This window comes from Solanum verrucosum, unplaced genomic scaffold (genome assembly GCF_900185275.1).
Source record: "Solanum verrucosum unplaced genomic scaffold, falcon-dt-bn FXZP01000307.1, whole genome shotgun sequence".
Classification (NCBI taxonomy): domain Eukaryota; kingdom Viridiplantae; phylum Streptophyta; class Magnoliopsida; order Solanales; family Solanaceae; genus Solanum; species Solanum verrucosum.
The window spans coordinates 126,097-144,731 of NW_026020264.1; the positions used below are offsets into that span (position 1 = coordinate 126,097).

An 18,635-nucleotide genomic window follows, 5' to 3' on the forward strand; every position below is an offset into this window, starting at 1 on the left:
AAAAAAGGTTTGTATTACCCTGTAAATCAATTAAATTAAAATATTAAAAAAAACGAAAACTTTCGCTTGTTTTTATTGTAAATAAATCCAGCTTTTAATCGGTACCGTTGGTAGTCAAATCCGACGGTCCAGTTTCACTCCCTCCTAATATTCTCCCATTTCTCTTTTGGCGGGAAAATCCATCTCTGAGTTCTTACACAATTTCAACTTCTTTCTTCTCCGATTGACTTAAAGCCCTAGTTGTTCTCCGGTGAATAGCAAAAGCTCAGTTCGATCGAAACGTAAAATGCCTCCAAAGAAAAGAACAAGTTCAGGATCAACAAAGAAATCAAGTATTCAAAACCAGAATCTTCAGCAGCAGCAGCAGCAATCTCAGCCGTCCAAATTTGGGATCCAGCATTTCTTTGAACGCCACACCCAAAATGCACTCTCACAGAAATCCAAGTCCCTTCTTGTTCCCCATAATTCTAATTCCAATCCCAATCCCAATCCCAATCCCAATCCCAATTCATTGCAAAACCCTAAAGAAAGTTCTAGTGTATCAGTATCCAAAACTCCTAGAAATATTTTAGATTTAAGGTGTTTAGATTCTAATGAAACAAACTCCGTTGCACAGAAAGGTGAAAATGGATTGAATTTCAATAAGTTTGACGAGGTTAATTCAGTGTCACAAGTTAAAAGCAATGGAAATGTGGTCGAATCAGATAAAGTTGATGTAGCTGAGAGATTTAAGGATAAAGAAAGTAGTGTTAGTTTGAAAAACAATGAATCGGGTAGTCCATCTCAGAGTACACCTACTGAGATTGTGGTGGCTGCAGGTTCAGGGGAGGAGAGAAATGATGCAGAAGTAACGCCTGAGTTTTGCAAGTCGGTATCTTTGAACAAGAGATTCAAGTTTTCTCCAGGAATGGTAATTGTTTTTATTTTCTGATGATTGTTACTCAGAACTAATTTCTCAATGCGTGTAGATGAGTGAAGAATCTCCTTGTTTACTCAATATTTACAAGATTGCAACTTTTTAGACTCATTCTACAAGAAGTTGCGTGAATGAGGAATCGGGTCAAGGTCAAGGGTGGGAGGAAATTAGCCAGTAAGCTCTTTGATGTAATATCATGAAAAAAGACTTTTAGGCAATGCAGTTATCTGTGTCAGTGAAGCTAAAGCTAAAGTACCCATTTTTCAGCAGTATTTGCTATTTGTAGAAGGTCTAATTCTTGTTCTACTTTATATTTGAGGTTGGGAAGGAGAACACTCTGTCCACTTGGTTATTCCTGGAACAGGAAGCTTAGTCAATCCAAAGCAGTAGCATGTCTAATTTGAATCCATAATCCATTATGAGAGGAAGAAAGTAGCATGAAGAAATTTTTTAGCAGATGATACGCCGTCTATTTGGGAACTTGCAAACCAGGGAAGTTAAAGGGAGGAGTAATAACATATTATATAGGAGAGTAATAACTCTAACCACTAAAAAATTGAAGTAGGAGAGTAATTACTCTAACCACTAAAAGTGTATTTCCCTGGTTCATCAATATGTTGCAAATGTGACAATGAAAGTAGGAGATAAACTAAGACGTATTCTCTGCATGCTCCATGCTACAGGACTTAGCTTGGGCCAGTTTGCTTTATAAGAGTTGTTTTGGTTGAGGTTGTTAATCTCTCACAGCAGAACTGGGGAGTTTAGGTTTCTAACCTCAGAGATCTATCACAAACATTGTATAGACATGGCATGGATTTCCAGCTTGTAGAATTTTGAAGACATGTAGATGGTCTTCTTCGCCCCCAGCAACCTCTTCTATCTTTCAAGGAGGATTTTGAATCCACCAGTTGTTTAATAAACTTAATGCACCTTTTAGTCTATATTTTCGGATCCTTAAACTATTGCATCCATGGTCAAGGAAGAATAAAATCTAACTAATTCAAAAGTTTTCCAAGTTTGCTTGTCAGTTAATGAATTAATATGCTGTTGTTTGTTAGCTGATCAAGCAAAGCCAGGATGATGGAGGTGATGAAGTAACATGGAGAATATCTCCAGTGAATGAACGACTTCATGCCATGTCCAAACAATTACCAAAGATGGTAAAGGTGTTGGCGGATTCATCACGGTTCAACTCCTTAAATATTCAAGAATGTTCACTGAAAAAGGTACACTAATATAATGTACAGTATGCTGTGGGACATGTTTTGTTAATGATCATTGTAATACTAACACTAATGATTACTGCAGACGCCTCCTGAGACGGAAAGAAAATTTGAGAAATGGCTTTGTTCACCTCCACCGAAGGCACTTGATAAATCGTTAGCATGCTCAAATACGGCGAGCATGAGAAACAAAAACACAGATCACACAATGGATTTGTGGGAAAACAATGGGAACTTTAACTGCCAGAGCAAAACTGAAGTAATCAACAGTCAGAGTCCTTTTCAGACTCCACCATCTCTGACATACGGCAGTGATAAGGTAGTTTCTGCATCATCAAACAAGTAAAATCTGTTAGGTTTCTTGTAGAAGATATGTTCCTGATAATTTCTGGCAATTAATGCAGCCTGCCAACGTGGTTGATTCTAATGAAGTCACTGATCAGTTTGGTTCCAGGCAACACAAAAAGGTCTTTGACTACTCTGGTATTTTCAGCTAATGCAATCATTAACATTTGTTACTCATTTCTAAACCCATGTTGTGCAGAAGGTGTAACGTCATACTTCGATAGTCCCAGTGTTTTATAGGTCTATATATCTTGTTTCAGGCATTGATTGAGCTTTTAGACCAAGTAGAAGATGTAATTTCTGTTGAACCACAATGTGAAGAGAATATTGCATCCCATGGTCATGATGGACCAGCTAAACCAACTGCCGTTTTGCAAAAATTGGCAGAAAACTTTTGTTCAAGTGACCAAAGGAAAGAATCAACTATCTATTTTCTTGTATTGGAGGTATGTCAGCTCTTCTCTTATATAAATAGACCCTTTATGTGAATTATGATCAATTTACTTTTATCCATATGAAAATACAGGTTTCTGAGAAGCATGAACAAGTTGAAACATCTGGGCCACAGTGCTCCTTCAAGGTTTGTGCCAAGCGCCTTGCTAAAACCTTTCTGAGTTCTCAATAAACTAGTGATGTGTGGACACCTGTTGATGACTTTCAGGTTTTGCGCTTGCTGAATGAACAAGGTGGAGAAGAAAGGGTTTTGCAATTGAGGGATGAGTGGTAATGAGTTGAATCTCTGTTATTTCTTCTCTCATCAAGCTGCTGAATATACTTAAAACATAAATTCACAAACAAGCTATTTCATTGACAGTCTCTTTTATAATAGACAAACAATACTCTTAAATAGTTTTCTCTCGATCTCTGTTATAGTAGAGCGTAGACAACCACAAGATGGAAGATGAACTTTCCTGTTCACAATGACTTGCTACTCAAACACAAATTCTATTGCTACTCTTACATCATCTTCCCAACCAACAAGTATAGTTGTCATGGAATTTATAGTCTTGCAGAACAATAATCTCAATGTGCATTGTGTTGCTTATATTATTATTTGCTTCTTTAGAACTGTCAGACCTAATGAGATCATCATGTCAAACAGAGATTACTACTGGAAGGACTTTCTAAAGACCAGTTTGTTCCCTGTTCTTCTGGGCCTCTGACATCATATGTCTTTTGATGTTGAGTAGCAGGTTATGTCTGTTTATCGTGCATTTGAGTATACAAAGGCATCTTTATCCTAAACCCAAAGACAGAAGACGATATTTTAGTCCCATCCACTTTTTGGCATTGTTTCGTTTTAACCTTAATACCTTCAAGTTGTGAGAAACTGTAATTTATTATCAGTACGAACCATTTGTGGAAGAGGATTGAAATAGTCTCTTCTTAAGCTTTGCAATTCTAATTATTGACAGACATGGTACTGATGAGAAACATAAATCTCCTTTCAGGTGCTATAGTGTTGTTGCACCAGGGGATACTATTCATGTCATTGGTGAATTTGACAGTGAAGGAAAATGTGAAATAAACCGCGGGGAGAATTTTCTCATTGTTCATCCAGATATTTTAGTTTCTGGAACCAGGGTATGTCTGATCAATTACTTTTCATTTGTTTGTTTCAATTCCTCTAAGTGTTGTCTGTCACTGTTCTAGCTTTTGGAAAGTCTTGCTTCCATCAATTGATTCTTCTTCTTTGTCCATTGATCTTGAACGTTGAGTATTCTGTTAGGTTGCTGGCAGCTTCAGTTGCTCAAGGCGAGCTGTGCTGGATGAGAGGTTAAAATTTGGCGAGTATTCAGCTGCTGCATTGATTGGCACATTATTACATCAGATGTTTCAGGTTTTATGAATTAAAAGTCCCTTGTCTTTCGATGCCCATAGGCTTAGTTTCCTCTCCTTGTTTATATTTTCATTGTTATGCATGAACTAGAAACTATATCATATGAAAGTGACTGACTACTGTTTTCAGGCTGGGCTGATCAGAGAGTCTCCTACAAAAGAATTCTTGGAGGATTATGCAAGGGTAGTGCTCCAGAAGAGTCTTGAGAGCCTATATGCATGTGGAGGTGGGGAACATAAGTTTCTACCAATTGCTCCTTTGTGAAGTTTTATTATTTACGTTGGCCATCTGAAAACATGCTTTCCTTGAAGGATAATTTTCACTGAACTGTGTCCTGTAAAGCAATTACATGATCCATTCCTTTCAACACTAACTCAAACTTATGGTAATTGCAGTAAATGAAAATGATACTCACAAGACATTGATTGAGGCAATTCCAAAACTGCTGAATTGGATACGTTCCTTCCGATATTCAGAGGTAAATGGCTCTACAATTTAACAAGCCTGATTGTTGTTAAACACTATCTTGAGGCCAATAGTATCTAAGCTGGAAAGGCAGTGTTGTGATTTCGAAACTTTAGAATGGTGTGGACTCCTTGTTTGACTAAGATTAAATCAGGTTTCTTTGTTCAGCAATGCATGCAACCCTGTCAAGATTTTTTTTTATATACAGAAATGTGACATTTTATGGATTATTTACAGAATTTGTACGAATCACTTGTAAAATCCAAATGAAACAATTGAGAAATACAAAGCTGTCTATGGTACCTAAAGAAAGCGTAGTTAAAGCCATCCTTCAGAGTACTAAGTTCCAAATTCTCTGTACATAAGCTAGTCCTCTTTGTCACATCAGCCAAAATGTGTAATACATGGATACAGGTGTGGGTATCTAGTATTGGGCTGGATCTAGAGGTATGATTTGTCATCACCTAAATCTAAACTAAATGTTGGGCAAGGGCCCATACTCTCTCTTCTGTAGATGCGCTATCCCTTCTAGTTATGGTATGGGGAAGGGGAGGTGAGATCTACTCATTGATTTTATATCAGATGAGCTGCCTTACTATGATCTAAACCTAAAACACAGCTAAACTATGCTTCTCGGCCATGTTGTTAGTTGTAACCAATGCAGCCTAGGTGAATTAGACAAGTGTGGTGGCATCTCACACCCGCACCCTTATCAAGTTAGGTCGACTGAGGTGCAGCAGAGTTTTTTAAGGATCCATGTAACACAGGCAACAATTTTCCTTTTGCTATATTCTCCATTAGTTTCTGCTTCAGTGGTGGCTAGGTCTTTTGTGTTTGATTCTCAATACATCTTGATTATAGTTTGTGCGGAATCTTACATCTGTTCCCACATTGATATTATTTCTCTCCATTTTTACCTAATATATTTATGAGCTTAACTTATTGTAACTCTTAGGTTTCAGAAAGCCCAAGCATTGATTTTGGAAGTGAAGATGGAGCTAAGAAGATTAAAGTATCTGAAGTAAGAAATCTCCCTTTTCCTTTCTTGGTAATGCAGGCTTGAATTAATACTTCCAAACTATACCTTTTAAGGCTATGCATCAAATAACTTATAATCTTGAGGTATGAGCTTAGTTTATTCTCAGAAACATAATTTGCAAATATTTCTGATATATAAAGCATTAACCACATCAGGATGATCATTAGAAACTGTTCCATTAACCAGTGGCGGAGGCAGAAATTCTATCAAGGGGGTTCAAATAAAAAAAATGTTGTTGCCTGGAATCGAACCTGTGACCCAAAGCTCACATAGGCGAAATCCTGAACCCCATAAACCATTGAGCTACTCCTTTGACATATGCTCAGGGGGTTCAATTTTAAATATATACACGTACACAAAAAAATTGATCTTATATAGCATAATGTTACCTACAACATGATAGAATTTATGTTTGCCTCATTGTTTATCTTTGAAATATATATAACATGGTCACCATCCAGTCTGTCTATCCTCCCCCAAGTTTATATTCTTTTCTTTTTGGATGACCTTTAATATAGGTACTTGACATTGAAGAAATGGCATGGGCTCCAAAATATGGGTTGAAAGGCATGATCGATGCATCCTTGCAAGTAAATGTAAAATCCAACACCAATGTACCGAATGAGATGATTATGCCTCTTGAATTTAAAACTGGGAAGGCAACAAATGGGCAGGCAAGTTTTTTTTGAGCATTTGTGAAAATAGTACCACTTAGTTGTGAAGTGACGATAATTCTCCACTTTACATGTTCTTGCTAGGCATCTAACCTCTGGGTTACTGCTGACATTACATTCTGCAGGCAGCTATGGAACATAATGCTCAAGTCATGTTGTATACCCTTCTAATGTCGGAAAGGTGAACCCTGCCTACTTGCATAATTTTTCACCTACTGTTGACATATTTTGTTACTTCCTTGTAAGTTGCATATTTTCCTTTAATTCTTGTTTACAGATTCATCCTGTCGTTATCTATTTTTTTCTTTACTAGATACTCGCAGCATATTGGCCATGGTCTTCTGTATTATCTGCACACAGATCAGACACAGGTAAACCCTAGGATCTTTTTTGCTTCTCTTTTCTTTTTGATAAGTAGTTAAAAACAAGCATCTCTAGGAATTTTATAAATTGCCTTTCTTTTCCTTTCCAACCTTCTAACACTACAGTTCATTTTTTCAAGGGGATAACTGTTTGCAGATCTGACTTGGTTGGCCTAATAATGCGCCGTAATGAACTTGCAAATGATCTTCTCAAGGCTTCCATAACTCAACAATTGCCACCAATGTTACAGGTAAGGTATCTACATCTCATCTTGTTACACTTGGATCAAATACAAAAGTGTTTGCTAGTGCTGATATTTTGCATTACTACTTACTAGTCATTGAATATATTACTGATCGGCTTGCACATAACAGTGTGTTGTCCACTTAATATTCAGGGTTATCCCTCATTCTTGTGTCCTACTTATTGCTGGTAACATATAAAAAACTTTACTGAAATATATCCCCGTTCTCCTTGGTTTGGTTGTCTACAAGGAGGTCACAGTGTTTTTTTGTCCCTTAATAGTGTAATTCATTTTGAGTACACCTTCATAATTTGTATACGGTATTACTCTTCTCTACAGAAACCTAAGCATGGTTGTCATCTTCCACCGCTATCCCAGGCCACCATCATTTATCGCCTTAAATTATAAGTAAACACCACAAATGCGATCAGAAATGAATTAGCTTATTACCTGAACAAAAAGAACTCGCTTAACAAAGTCTTCTAGACATTAGTAACTAACTCTGTTGATTTTCATTCTTTTGATGCAGAGTCCAAATATGTGCAGAGGCTGTCGCCACCTCAATGTCTGTACCATTTATCATAAGGTACTTTGAGTTTTTTTTTTTTTTTTTTTTTTTTTTGAAATGGAGGTACTTTGAGTTCTCTTTTTTGAAATGGAGGTACTTTGAGTTTTCAGGGTCTTCATTGCGACAACCATCCTTTTTTTCCCTTTTACATATATAGACTTCGAAAATAATTGGTTCAAGGGGCACCTGATAACTCAGCTATCAATCCTAAAACATTATAGCATCTTTACCTCTGCTTGCCTATTAATAAAATGTTCTACTTTCAAAATTAGTGAAGATTCTGAGAACTCAAATGATAAAACCATCTACAGAAGAAAACAGGGGAGCTTAGTTGCTGAAATTAGTAACTACATGCTTTGGTTGGCGAATATGCTTGTAATAAATATGCAAATGTAATAGCATACACTCACATAGAACAATGTAGTTCTCTTCTCCGGGTTTTTACCCGTTCATGTGGTTATGGTGAAATAGGTACTTTCTGATAGATATATTGGTACTTAACAATCAACAAAAAAATATCATTACACATGCCATATTTAGACTACTAGCATTAGCCCTGAAATGCATCAGAAGACTAACTTCTGACATTTATGCTACAACTAGTACTTATTTTGAACCCGAACTGTGGCAAAAGATTGCATTTATAACATCTGTATTACAACATGTACTAGTTTTCTTAGGTCTTAATTTTCTTGACAAAAGTGCCAAAACTTCTTCAGGTTTAAGAAGCTAAAAATGTAATCAAGGGCTCACAGCTTTTCTGAATATGAATCAATTTGCCTAATGATGAGGAGTCAGCATCTTGCTGTGAAAGGACTTAAGGAACATATTTGATAAATGAGTGGCAATTGCTTCCTTTTTTGTTTTTCCAATTGGGTAAAATAAAGGAGGAGGATAAATCAACATTTATGTTTCCTAAATGAGCCTAATCAATGTTGCCATGAAAGTCCGCCCTTTTATCTTGATCTAAAATACTTCTGCACAATTCTCATCTTAATTATATATCTCATTATGGGGAACATTAACCTTCCAATAGTAATGGAACCTCGTCGAAATTAAAAACCTATACTACTGTATCCCGAATAATTTTCGTAGGCATACGGTGGCACCACAGAAGGCAGCGGCTTGGGCAGTGTGTTTGATTCACTTGTTAGCCATCTAACAAATGCACATAATAATTTTCTTCAAAAATGGGATCAGTTGATTGACTTGGAGGCTAAAGAAGTTGAGGTACATTACAAGGTCGATTGTGAATTAAGAAATCTCCTCCTGACTATTAAATATCTCTTTACTTATTAACTTTATTTTTTCAGGTTGTAAAGAAACAAATTTGGTCTTCACAAAGTTTAAAGAATGACCTTTATGCTCCTTGCTTATCTTCTCTTGTCCTTGATACGTCTGAAAGAGCCACACCAGCAAACTTTGGCAAAGGAAATCAATTTACGTATCACTTTGTACATCGAGATTGGACTTCCTTGGGCACTCATCAACAGGATAGAACTGCTCTGAACAGTTCCATTTTTCCTGTCAAAAAATTTGAATCCTCGCTTAGGAACGGGGACTATGTGGTATTCTTCTTTCCTGTATTCTTTTTATTTTATGCCCTCAATGCTCTATTTTCAGTTTTTCACAGCATTCTGCTGAAGCAAGAATTACTGGTCCATTGGTGAGACAGAGCTGTTATATTATGCATCTCTAGTGAATTACATGATCCTGTCCCTGTGGATTATATTAATCTCATGGCTTGAACTAATGATTCATTTAGTTGATTTTGTAAAGTTATGAAGCTTTTCAGAATTTAATCAACCAACTATGTCTTAATCCTAAATTAGTTGTGAGCTGCAGGAATCCTCTGTATTCATTCTGCTCTATTCTAAAGCACATTCCTTGGTGGGCTCTGGGCTCATCCCACAAATTCGGTAACTTAGACGACTAATTGTAGTCAGATTCTACTTTCACACTGACCATCAACTTATCAAAACCCTTAGAGGATTTATCGTAGTCAGATTCTACTTTCACACTGACCATCAACTTATCAAAACCCTTCGGCTTACTTGGGTTTGAGACTGTCTATGCTTCATGAAGCTCATATAGGAAAAAGGAGTTATTTTTACTATTCAATGACAGAAACAGAATATTAATCTATTATTTTCTGAAAAGCTGGGGGACTTCCTGATTTAGTTGGGGTCATGGCTTACGTTTGTAAAAGTTGACAGCAAAGAGAGTAATTTCTAATTTTGTTGGACATCTTATTAGCTGATTTGTTGGTCTCATCCTCTACTTTCTCCTATGTACAAGTTGTGATTGTCTGAACTGAAGGTGCAGACTTTTAAGTGTTTGTTTGTATCTGTGGTCATGAGCGATCGATGGTATGACATTATATATTTTATATTATTCAGGTATTGAGCACTGAACCTAGTGGGAAACTAATAGCTACTGGAGTTGTTGTAGATATGAGTTGCTCTAGCATCTCGGTAAGTATTGTATCTTTACCAATTCATTCTATAAAGGAGGAGTTGTTATTACTTTACTGACTCTCTATTTTTAACCAAAGGCTACAAAAAGCCTAGGATGCATGTATATACCTTGTTTTCAGTTCTTTCTTTTTATCCTCCTTAGGTAGAGTAGAGCACTCCAAAATTTTGAAATAATCTCATTTGTTCCAGCAGAAAATAGGAAATTTAGGGCCCGTTTAGCCATAAAAAATATTCACTTTATTTGAAAATAAGTTTTTCGCCATGAAAATTTCAAATTCATAATTCCAAATTAAATGCTCTCTTCTCTCATTTGCAAAAAACATAACCAAACACAACTCTATCTTCTACTCCAACTTAGAAAATTCCAAAAAAAGTGATAAATATTTGGTTCTATGGCCAAACGCCTACTTATCAGCTTATAACTTGTTTTCTAACTCCATCTTCATAATTCCAAATTAAATGCTCTCCTCTCATTTGCAAAAGACATAACCAAATACAACTCTATCTTCAACTCCAACTTAGAAAATTCCAAAAAAAGTGATAGATATTTGGTTTCTATGGCTAAACGCCTACTTATATATCTCATCCACCAGTATCTTTGTTAATGCTTTAGCTCTCAGTTTGGTCCCTTTCAACAGCTGAAAAGCTTTTACCTTTCTTTAATATGAAGGTAGCTCCAGCCTATACAAGGGATCATAAAAATGAAATATTTTGATTAATTGATTAACAGAAGTAAAGCTTCACATGAATCTTCATTTTTGTTCCACTTTAAAAAGGGAAACTATTTCAGGACTTGGAAGCATTGTCCTGAATGAAAAGCTTAAAAAGTGTATGCACGAAAGTTTTCTAAACCAGCATTCTTCTTAAGAAATAATTACAACTAAAGCACACTAGTTTGCAGGTTACTATATTTACTTAGAAGCCAAAGCTTTTGCTGTAAGTATATCTATATTTATAGAAGATTGCTTGCCCACAACCTAACCTATCTATCCTATCATAGTATTGTTTTCAAGTAGTAAAGGTCCATTGCCACTCATTCTGAAGTGAACCAGGCTACATTCCCATGCTTTTCTTTGATGGAAAAAATATAATATTGTGGATTTATAATCCTTTATGATAATTCTGGACAAGTTTGGAATGTAAGCTGAACCATGGAGAGACTCCTTTGGATTTTGGGTCCAATATATGAAAAAAAAAAAAGAAGCATGCCCAGCTTTTAACTTTCTAATAGTTTACTTTCATTATGCAGGTATCTCTTTCCAAACGCTTAAGGCTACCAGGAAGCAGCCGGACTTCACAGGCACAAGATCTTCATCAGCAGTTGTGGCGAATTCATAAAGATGAATTTATGGGTTCATTTGCAATTATGAGGTATTCTAATTTTTTTGTTATGTTTTATTATTCCATCTGAAGCACACCTTTTTTTTTCAAGTGTAATTTACTCCTGCTTTTGGTTTTGAAGATTCAACCTCATACAACTGTTTCTGCAAAATGAGCAGAGTTCTCATCTGAGGAAGATGATAGTTGATCTGGAGGTGAATACTCTACTTAATTATGAAATTTTATTTGCAGCTCGTCAGCCACAACCACCCTCATTAATGAATGATAAAAGAGAATCTTACCTATGAATTTCTGCAGGTGCCTAGGTTTGATAGTGGATGTCAATTTAGTCAAGATCCTGCCATTTCATACATTTGGTCAGAAAAAAACTTGAATGATGATCAGCGCAGAGCCATACTTAAGGTGAAGAATTATTGAAACTATCTATAATTTGATTTATAGTTGCACCTGAAAATCACAAATACGGTGAATTATCAGAATCATACTTGGAATAAACTAGATACAAAGCTGTATTGGGTACCCACAACATATTGAGTTGTCATTACTGCAGATACTCACAGCAAAGGATTACGCGCTGATACTAGGAATGCCAGGGACAGGCAAAACATCCACTATGGTCTATGCTGTGAAGGCACTGTTGATGAGAGGTTCATCCATTTTGCTTACCTCCTATACAAATTCAGCTGTTGACAATTTGCTTCTCAAACTGAAGTTTCAGGTCATCTCTATCCTTGATGCTACTTAAGAAACTTAGTGCTTTGATCTTTGTTTAACTACTTTTATTTACAGACTATGTTGTATATCATAAATTTAGATGGTATTTGCTGTAAACTGGTGTCAACGTTGTATAAACTCTTTCTTTAACTAGGTCTTGTCTTGGAAAAGCTGGATTTAGCAAAATGTAGAAATATACATTCAGTGCAAGGCATGCATATGAGTTAATGTGTAGCATTAGGATGAAACTGATGATTTAAGAAGGGACTATTGTAGCAACTACAGTCCCTAGCTGCTGCTACAGGTATTAGTGTTACATCATCATTCCTCTTTATCCTTTTGAGCTAGCTTTTGAGGTTGAGTTACCCAATCGTTGTATCTATCATGGTATCAGAGCTAGGCCCAAGTGTTGTATCTATCTTGGTATCAGAGCTAGGCCCAAGTGTTGTATCTATCATGGTATCAGAGCTAGGCCCATCCCAATTCGTTCATCAGATGTTGTTCTTGATCCATGCACCAGGCTTCCAGCCCTGGGTGTGACGGGAGGTGTTAAGTCTTCCACATTGGTTGTGGGGTGGGCATTTGATCTCCTTATATGAACTTGTGTAATACTCTTCTCTTGAGCGAGCTTTTGAGGTTGGATATGCCCATGTGTTATATCTATCAATTTGAAGGTCTGCTGGAAGTGTGTATTAACTCTCGCGGGGTAATTATTTTGATAGGGAATTCTCATAGGGTAATTTGCAATTTGTTGACTTTTAATTAAATAATAAAAGCATTCTGAAAGTGTAGTTATTCAATGGATAAGGTAACACATTACCACTTTTCTGCTTAACTCAATGTATTCTTTAAGAAAGAACGACTCAAATGTAGGCATTCATTTTCTAATATAATCAATAATAACCTTCAAACTGTCTTGTAATTTAAAGCATTTTAAAGAAAAACTAACTAATGACTATCAGAAATTCTGAACAAGGGATATCTTGAATCCGAATTGATGAAACGCATGGCATTTACTTTGTAGTAATTGTCCTGCATATTGTAGTTCATGTATTACTTTGCCTCACCATGGAAAGTGTTGGATAGTGTTGTCAGAAGAATTCAAAAAGTTGCTTGGCTAAATGTTAGTGAGACTTAGGCGAAGGGTTAAACAAATATAGACTATTAGCTTCATCGTGGTAAACCTAATCTTATCCTTCTAACCCGTCTTTACATACATTTAGATTATCCAGAGCCCGCCAATATTAAGTTAAATGATGATTACTCTTCGTGTATAAATGTTTCTGCTGAAGTGTGTGACTATCTCACCTAAAAGCTTATGTTGTTAGGGAGAGCACACTTTTATTAGTCAATGATATTCTCAACACGTCCCCTCACGTGCGGGATTGATTCTTTTTCATGGGCCAAGCATGTGGAAATTCCTTTTAAATTCGAGTGGTGGTGAGATTCAAATTCCAGGACCTTGCTCTGATACCATGTTAAATTAGCACACTTTATTAGTTAATGATATTCTCAACACAACCCCTTACGTGCAGGCCTGATTCTTTTTCATGGGCCAAGCATGTGGAAATTCTTTTTAAGTTCGGGTGGCGGTGAGATTCGATCCCAGGACCTCTGCCTACTCTGATACCATGTTGAAGTGTGTGACCATCTCATCTAAAAGCTTAAGTTGTTAGGGAGAGCACCCTTTTATTAGTTAATGATATTTTCACCAGTTTCCAAGTAAAAGATATATTACTTTATCCATTTAGATATTAGACTACATTTGTAGCCTGTTCGCAAGTAAAACGAAGCTGATTGCTCATTCATGTAAGTGTTATCAAGGAAGATCTCTCTTTGCTTCTTTCCACTAAGGGCATGGATTTTTTGAAATGTTCTGCTAGAAATGTTCTCTTTACATACTTCAACAACTTATTACTGAATAATGAGTATCATTTACTTTTCCTCGTGCTTTACTCTCTGGTATGCTCTGCTGACTGTCAACCACAAGACACAAGTGATGTACTGCTTTTATATACACATAACAATCCAAGTACCACTTCAAGGGGGCAGTGGGACTAACATATAACTGTTGCAGGGTATAGATTTTATACGTATTGGAAGATATGAGGTTGTGCACGAGGAAGTTCGTGAGAATTGCTTGTCAAGTTGGTTTCTCGTAACATTTTCAAAGAGTTGCTTCATGATTGCCCCATGGAATACTAGCTTACTTCTGGACTTTCTCTTACAGTGATGGACACTCATGGCCTTGAAGAGATAAAGCAAAGGCTGGAGCAAAGCAAAGTTGTTGCTGTTACATGTTTGGGGATAACTAGCCCATTGCTTTCAAACAAGAGATTTGATGTGTGTATCATGGATGAAGCTGGACAAACCACGTTGCCGGTACGTTCACACTTTGGGTTGCAGTAAAGATTTGAACATTTTGGTCAATAAAGGTAGTGAATGAGGTTAACTTGTCATAGTTGTAGCCTTCATTGGTTGCAATTATTCTATATAAGCTAAACTAACTGCCTCCTGTGCGTTTCTCTTCTATGTTTCTATAGCTAGTTATTTTATGAAACTACATTTGTCACCAGATGACAAATCCATTTTGGGAAAAGAAATGACAATGTTAGATTTACAATCCAGGTATCATTGGGACCATTGACATTTGCATCAAAATTTGTTCTAGTTGGGGATCATTATCAATTACCACCACTTGTCCAGGTATTTCTTGATTTCCTCTGCTAGCTCCAATGCGATTATAACTTGTGACACAAAATCTGTTTGCATATTAGAGTGCAGAAGCTAGAGAATATGGAATGGCAGTAAGCCTGTTCTGCAGACTCTCAGAAGCTCATCCCCAAGCAATTTGTGCTTTGCAAAGCCAGGTATCTTCAAAATTCAGTAAGATGTTGTTTCCTTCCACTTCTGACGTTGGTCCAGCTTGATATAGTTGCCACTACTATGCTACAACTTGCAGTACCGCATGTGTGCAGCAATCATGGAATTATCAAATGCCTTGATATATGGTAACAGATTGCGATGTGGTTCTTCTGAAGTAGAAAATGCCAAAATCAAGTACACAGGATTGCCATCTGGGCCTAAGTGGATAAAGGAGGTACTAGTCACTGATTTCATTGCTTCCAAGTTTGATGCTGCTTTATTTTAGAACTGATCCAAACATAAGAGGCTTGCCTCATCTGGAAAGAATGAGATAGGATGGAAAATAGAGGTTGCTTCCAACTATGATGCTACTCTATTCAATACATGTTCCAAAGAGGCCTGCACCTTCTAAAAATGACTGATGTTTGGATGGGAATTATTCACCTGGTGAAACTTGTCATTGTTTGAGCACTCATAAGTTCTTTCCTGTAAATAAGTTAAGCGTCTGAGCTGCTGGTTCTTCTCTGCTAAGTTAATACTAGCAAATTTTGTTCTTCTGGCATTCACAAACTAATCTGCACTTTCTAATTGCTTCTCAAGGAGTAAGTCTGGTCATATTCTCATGTATCATGTCATAACCACAGTGTAGCTGTCATCTTAGAGTATTACGCTTCCATTTATATGTACTTTTTCAATGTGCTTATTTTGGTGAATATTGCTGATTAACGGTAATCTAGATGAGTGTCACACACTAAAATTTTCTCTTTTTCTAAAGACAGTATATGCACTCAAATGAAAGAGAGGGGTCAAGTAAAAACCTAGTGCATCTCTAGTTTTAGCGTTTCTGTCTGGTATATAGACACATTGCGACACGTCTTTTGCTTACCATTCTTTTATGTCCTAACACGGAAACATAAAAAGATCCAGTTTCTAACTGAAGCTCTACTACTTGTGAATCGTGACGCTTTTGGATAATTATTTGGTTGATCTAATATGTTTAAACCAAGGGAAAAACAAAATAGCCTACAAACATGTTCTTCACTAACCTTGTATTAATGAGACAGAATTGTTGGTTAATTCTGTCTTTTGAAGAGTATATTGTCGCTGTCCACAGTTTCTCAATTTTGTACAACGTGGTAGGGCAAAGACAAGGAGTTCAATTTTGTGTACAAAGGTCATGATGGGAATGTAGTTAAAGGATCAATTTGGTGCAGTGATTTGGTATGAGCAATATTTGACGAGGATGACCTCATCTTAAGAAATTATACTTCCAGAAAATATGTTGTATGAATTGTGAGGGTTGATACCCCAACTGCTTGCTTTTCTATTCTGTGAAATAATCTGGTTTGATTGGTCTTGACAGGCTATGAATCCAAACAGACCCGTCGTCTTTATAAACACAGGTTGGGCAAATTTCTATCTCAAGTCAAATTATGCAGGCTTGTCAAATGAAGTTTAATGTCCTTGTCCTAAACTGTCGCATCATCCTTGTTTCCAAACTAGATTTGTTGCTTGCATTTGAAACAAATGACCGGAAAGCTGTAAATAACCCAGTGGAAGCAAATATCATTGCCGAGGTGTGAATGCCTCTTGCTTCTTCCATGAACATTTTAATGACCATTAGCATCGGATAACAAGAAAATATTAAGCTCCAATTTCTGTATAATTTTGGCCTGCAGATCGTGTGTAGATTGTTGAGCAGAGGTATATTGGAGGAAGAAATAGGCATCATTACACCCTACAATTCTCAGGCAGATCTTATCCGGCAAGCTGTGTCCACATCAGTGGAGATACATACAATTGATAAATACCAGGTAATATTTATGCTGATGTGATTACATTCTCGAAAAACATCTTCAGTTTTCAACTTTTCTTATTCAGAAGAAGAAGCTGCTTTACCGCATGGGATAATAGAAGGGAAAGAAAATCAGTAGACCTGCCTAAATAGAAGCATAGCTGTCTAGGGTTATCCTTTGACATGTTTAGTAGTTGTCAAGTATATACCTTGGTTAGTCTAGTATATGGTTTTGATATGGCTATAGGAGCCTGAATGCCAGCTGAAAGAAGGCAGAAAAATGGCTGGCTTTCCATTTATGAAACAGAAATTCGGAAGCCTAAAACTTCACAACACCCTAGCCCAGAACAAGAATTCTAATCTAACAATGCTACTTCAGAGACACTAGCTTTCGTTCAATGTTGACTTGGCCCTAGATAAAGCTACTTAAGTCCTCGTACAATTGGTTCCCCATCTGTCCTCAACCGTTTAAGATTATCTTGTCACTTATTAGCCTCCCAAAAGCTCGTTTGGAAATCATGAATGATCCAATCTACTCGGCTTGCTTCTAGAGTCATTTTTCTGTGGCTCGAGGATGTCTTGCAGTTGCATCAAATAATGTGACTACTAATGTCTTAGCCTCTTGGCTCTTAGGTAGAAACTAGTACCTTGCTGCTCCTAATTGTTGTAGTTTTAATCTATGTTTGCAGGGAAGAGATAAAGATTGCATTCTGCTGTCCTTCGTAAGGTCAAGTGAAAATCCAAGGAACTACATTTCTTCATTGCTTGGAGACTGGCACAGGATTAACGTGGCTCTTACTCGTGCCAAGGTTTAGAGACGGTTCCTCTGAATGGAATTTTTCTTCTTTTTGAAACTTTTTGCACAAATTCATCCCGACTCTTTAAGTGATAATGTACTTCTCTTTTGTTGATCATACAGAAGAAGTTGATAATGGTAGGTTCATGCATTACGCTGTCGACTGTGCCTCTGCTTAAGCTTCTTATTGAAAAGGTGGAAGAGCAAGGTGGCATTTTAAGCGTCTCCAAGAAGGATATTGCTCATAAACCAGAATTGAGAAGATGCTCCAACCTGAGATGATGGTAAAGATATTGCACCAAATTGTGCGATTTGCGGTCATGTAAATTATTGCAAAATCTACTTCTCTAATGTAAATGTAAATATTGAGACCACACCCAGCCGCCCATTCTTTTGTAAAAAAACCGAGAATTCTACCGTGAAATGAAATTCAAGAGCAAACTTATCAAAGAATGTCCGATGATTTGTTGGATTAAAGGCTGGTATATTTTACACTTTCATCAGTAACCGAAATGACAGGCATTTATTTGTCAAAATTTCAAATTTGCATCTTCAGTTTAGAGGCATTTGTCATAGACCAATATTTTTCTTACCTCCATAAATAATGGTAAAACATGGAGCCTGTATCTATTGCATTTAGCCAACTAAGTTAAAACTGTTGTTATTGCAATATGTTGAGAATTCTCAAATTCCCTACCATTATCAAACCAGCAAACTAAAATTCGTCTCTGAAGTAAAATACCGCCGTAGATTCATCTCACAGCCTTCTCTCACCAGAGAAAATATGAAAAAATACACATTCAGTCCCTTAAAGTTAAGCTGAAAAGTAATTTACACTTGAACTAAGGTATGGGACTATGGGAGACCCCTATTCTTGTTTTGGAACTGATATTAATATACCCAGACACATACAAAATCAGGTGAAATATACATGGAAAATCTGTGTACAAAGCTTTGTCCCTCCTTCGTA

General features: G+C 36.7%; 1 protein-coding gene across 1 annotated transcript; it reads left to right on the top strand.

Moving 5' to 3' along the window:
* The first annotated feature begins 169 nt into the window (after positions 1 to 169).
* Positions 170 to 18,044, top strand: LOC125833684 (DNA replication ATP-dependent helicase/nuclease JHS1). Its single transcript, XM_049512852.1, has 34 exons — positions 170 to 910; positions 1,975 to 2,142; positions 2,225 to 2,458; positions 2,544 to 2,606; positions 2,745 to 2,930; positions 3,011 to 3,064; positions 3,146 to 3,207; positions 3,936 to 4,068; positions 4,214 to 4,324; positions 4,454 to 4,550; positions 4,720 to 4,802; positions 5,745 to 5,810; positions 6,347 to 6,506; positions 6,632 to 6,683; positions 6,816 to 6,873; positions 7,005 to 7,115; positions 7,639 to 7,695; positions 8,773 to 8,907; positions 8,991 to 9,245; positions 10,077 to 10,151; positions 11,404 to 11,525; positions 11,617 to 11,689; positions 11,793 to 11,897; positions 12,046 to 12,213; positions 14,287 to 14,356; positions 14,440 to 14,591; positions 14,838 to 14,915; positions 14,987 to 15,079; positions 15,172 to 15,309; positions 16,438 to 16,477; positions 16,578 to 16,651; positions 16,754 to 16,888; positions 17,559 to 17,678; positions 17,789 to 18,044. Exons 1-34 carry the CDS (start codon positions 287 to 289, stop codon positions 17,945 to 17,947), a joined length of 4,311 nt encoding a protein of 1,436 aa, XP_049368809.1. The 5' UTR covers positions 170 to 286; the 3' UTR covers positions 17,948 to 18,044.
* Positions 18,045 to 18,635: the final 591 nt, after the last annotated feature.

Bases quoted from the DNA above. Each gene is read 5' to 3' on its own strand.
- LOC125833684 (XM_049512852.1), top strand. From the start codon at position 287: ATGCCTCCAAAGAAAAGAACAAGTTCAGGATCAACAAAGAAATCAAGT. The intron at 2,143-2,224 runs GTACACTAATAT...TGATTACTGCAG, and splicing joins AAGAATGTTCACTGAAAAAG to ACGCCTCCTGAGACGGAAAG. The intron at 4,551-4,719 runs GTGGGGAACATA...TGGTAATTGCAG, and splicing joins GAGCCTATATGCATGTGGAG to TAAATGAAAATGATACTCAC.